The following is a 2966-nucleotide window of genomic DNA, read 5'->3' as shown; positions in this document are numbered from 1 at the left end:
CGGGCCACGAGGGTGTGACCAGCGCTGTGGACAAGCTGCAGCAGGAGGTGGGTGGTCCTGGGAGGGTGCAGGGGCGTGCGGGGGCCGGCGGGGGCCTCGGGCGGCAGGGCCGACCTGGCGTGTCCCGCCGCAGTTCCACTGCTGTGGCAGCAACAACTCGCAGGACTGGCGCGACAGTGAGTGGATCCGCTCGGCGTCGGCAGAGGGCCGCGTGGTGCCCGACAGCTGCTGCAAGACTGTGGTGGCCGGCTGCGGGAAGCGGGACCACGCCTCCAACATCTACAAGGTGGAGGTAGGCGCACACCCCTGGGCGGGGAGGTGGGCTGGAGATGGAGGGGGCCTGGGCTCCCGGGCTCCCGCTGGCCCGCCTTCAGGCCCGTTCCCACCCCAGGGCGGCTGCATCACCAGGCTGGAGAGCGTCATCCAGGAGCACCTGAATGTCATCGGGGCCGTGGGGCTCGGCATTGCCTGCGTGCAGGTGCGGACGCCCCGCCTGGGTGGCCTGGGGGGCTCCGGGGGTGGCCAGGCCCAGGCCTCATGCCCGCCCATCCCGCCACAGGTCTTTGGCATGATCTTCACGTGCTGCCTGTACCGGAGTCTGAAGCTGGAGCACTACTGACCCGCCCGCACGCCGGCGCCCGTGCCCACTACTGAGCTGAGACTACTGGCCAGGGGCGGCCTCCCTGCACTGTGTCCTTGCGCCTCCGCCCCACCCCGTGCCATCACCGTGACCTCTGGGACCCCAGCCCCAGGGTGGCTTCAAGTGCCTTTTGCCGCACCCCACCCCAGAGGCCCGAGGAAGGGTATCTGGGCTGGACTGGCTGGGGCCTGGCCCGGTGGGGGCGTTGGGTTTTGACAGCGAAGCCCTGGTCCCCACAGGCTGCCTCCTCTAGGGGGTTGTGAATCCTTAGAAGGCTCCTCCGGGCTGTGTTTGTCTGGGTGGGGCTCCCTGAACACCTCACACTGTGGCCACTGGCAGCGGGGTGGAACCTTGGGGTCCGTCGGGTGCTGGTGTGTCCCCAGCTGGGGAGTCTGGACCTGTCGTGCCTGTGCCCTGCAGTGTCAACCTGCTGCTGTAGTCCCCACCACTGCACCCCTGCCTGCCATGCCCCGTCCACCTGTGCGCTGCCTCGGGTGGACACGCTGACCCTGTTCACTGCTATACCCTAGATGCCTACAACTGCCCTTGCCGCATGGCAGGTGCCCAATAAACGTTTGTGGAGTGGACTGTGTGCTTGCTACATCGGCGAGTCCTTGGGTCCAGCTGGATGGGCAGAAATCCCGCCCATTCAGGGAGGACAAAGGGAGGCAGCCAGGAAGGCACCAGCCCAGGGTCCAGGTGATGGCAGATCCTGCAGGACTGGGGCCCATCAGAGGCATGGCCTAACCCAGGCCCACAGTGAGAGCTGAGCACGTCCCGATGGGAAGTGGGTGGCTGGCCAGGGTCCCTCGGACACCGGACCTGCCTGTGCCTTCCAAAGACCCTTCTGGCCACGGCAGGGAGCAGACACAGAAGACGCAGATGACAGGGCAGCCCAGGCAAGAGGTGCCAGGCAGACGTGGCAAGGGCAGCAGGGTGGGGTTCCACAGCTGGCAGGATGGCGTGGAGGTACCCTGGAGGAGGGAGACGCCGTCCCCTCCACCCTTGGGGCTGCCGGCTCCTGTCCCTAAGGCTGCAGTGGACCTATTTTCACCCCCAGAGGACCCCAGCCCTGAAGAAGGTGCCAGGAAGAGCAGCCTCTCCCCAGGGGGAGGGCAGCAGGGCCCACGCAGCCTCCAGCCCAGGTGACAGCTTCCACCTCTACGTCTCAGCCTGAGTGGGACAGAGGGGCCCGGGAGCCCCCCTAGCCAGCTAGCAGCACTGAGTGCCAACCTGGGTGTCAGGAGCCCAGCCGACAGCAGGGCCAGGCCAGCCCAGCGCTAGGAGTCTCAGGGCTGCTTGTGGAGGTTGGAGAAGTCTGGACGCAGGACCCTCGGAAATGGACAGCAAGTGGGCAGCAGTGACTGCAGTGGGCACCGTTCAGGCCCCCAAGTTCTGGTTTTCAGGTTCTGAAGATGTGGAGCCTCTGTGCTCGGGCCAGAGGTGTGAGGCAGGGCTGCCTGGCCTCCAAGAGCCCGGAGGCGGAAGGGCCTAGAGCAAGGCCTCCGGCAGGGCCAGCCCCAGGGCCCGTGGGGGCCGTGGCCCAGCCAGCGGGGTTCTCCCTGCTGCCGGGCTGGGCCTGGTTCTGGCCCCAGACATCCTAGTGAGGGCTGGGCCAGGCAGGCAGAAACAGGACACGCGACCATCGGGGGCAGGAGGATGTGGCGCCCCCGGTGTGAGGAGGGCAAGGAGACCCGGGTGCGGGGAGCCCCAGGGGGCCAGGCAAGCCGCCGGGCCTCAGTGCTTCCGAAAGACCTTTACTGGACGGCCCCCTCCAGAGTGGGGGCACACAGCCCTGCATGTGGTCAGGCCCTGCCCCTCCCCCCCGTTTCAGGAACTCTGGGCGAGACGCTGCCGGCCACGGTCGCGGGTCAGCAGGGCAGGTGCTGGGCTCCCGCGGTCATTTCTCCAGGGGTGCATAGTTGAGCAGTTTCTCGATCAGGTCCACGTGGGCCAGCAGCATCCGGCGGCAGCAGTAGCGCTTCAGGCCCAGCGCGTCCAGCGCATCCCTGCATAGGAGAGGGGCGTGAGCCAGTGGGCACCCAAGGCCGCCCTGGGCACTGCCGCTGCTCACCTCACCCCACCACAGGCAAGTGCAGGAGCCGCCAGCCCGGGGACTGAGGGCATGACCCCGACTGGAGTCGCATGTCCCCAGACCCCTGGGGTGGGGCCTCCTCTCCCCATCCTCTTTGGCCGCGCACACACACAGCTCGTAACACACACAATGAGTGTGTATGAAACACAGGTCGGGCACGGTGGCTCAGCCTGTCATCCCAGCGCCTTGGGAGGCCGAGAGAGGACTGTCTGAGCCCAGGGGTTCGAGACT

General features: G+C 67.5%; 1 protein-coding gene and 1 long non-coding RNA gene across 2 annotated transcripts in view; one reads left to right on the top strand and one right to left on the bottom strand.

Moving 5' to 3' along the window:
* CD151 (CD151 molecule (Raph blood group)) overlaps window positions 1-1232 on the top strand; it is a 2995-nt gene extending 1763 nt beyond the window's left edge. Inside the window, exons 5-8 of the mRNA XM_021710203.1 lie at window positions 1-47; window positions 134-292; window positions 392-478; window positions 560-1232. Coding sequence (XP_021565878.1) covers window positions 1-47; window positions 134-292; window positions 392-478; window positions 560-619 — 353 coding nt within the window. The 3' untranslated portion in view covers window positions 620-1232. The remainder of the gene's footprint in view (window positions 48-133; window positions 293-391; window positions 479-559) is intronic.
* Window positions 1233-2377: 1145 nt separating this feature from the next.
* Window positions 2378-2966, bottom strand: part of LOC103255598 — a 3484-nt gene continuing 2895 nt past the window's right edge. Inside the window, exon 2 of the long non-coding RNA XR_504025.1 lies at window positions 2378-2649. This is a non-coding gene — a long non-coding RNA (uncharacterized LOC103255598). The remainder of the gene's footprint in view (window positions 2650-2966) is intronic.

The sequence above is a fragment of the Carlito syrichta genome, unplaced genomic scaffold, assembly GCF_000164805.1.
Source record: "Carlito syrichta isolate Samal-C Ts95f unplaced genomic scaffold, Tarsius_syrichta-2.0.1 Scaffold288292, whole genome shotgun sequence".
In the NCBI taxonomy this organism is placed as follows: domain Eukaryota; kingdom Metazoa; phylum Chordata; class Mammalia; order Primates; family Tarsiidae; genus Carlito; species Carlito syrichta.
This window is presented reverse-complemented; position numbering and strand designations above follow the sequence as displayed.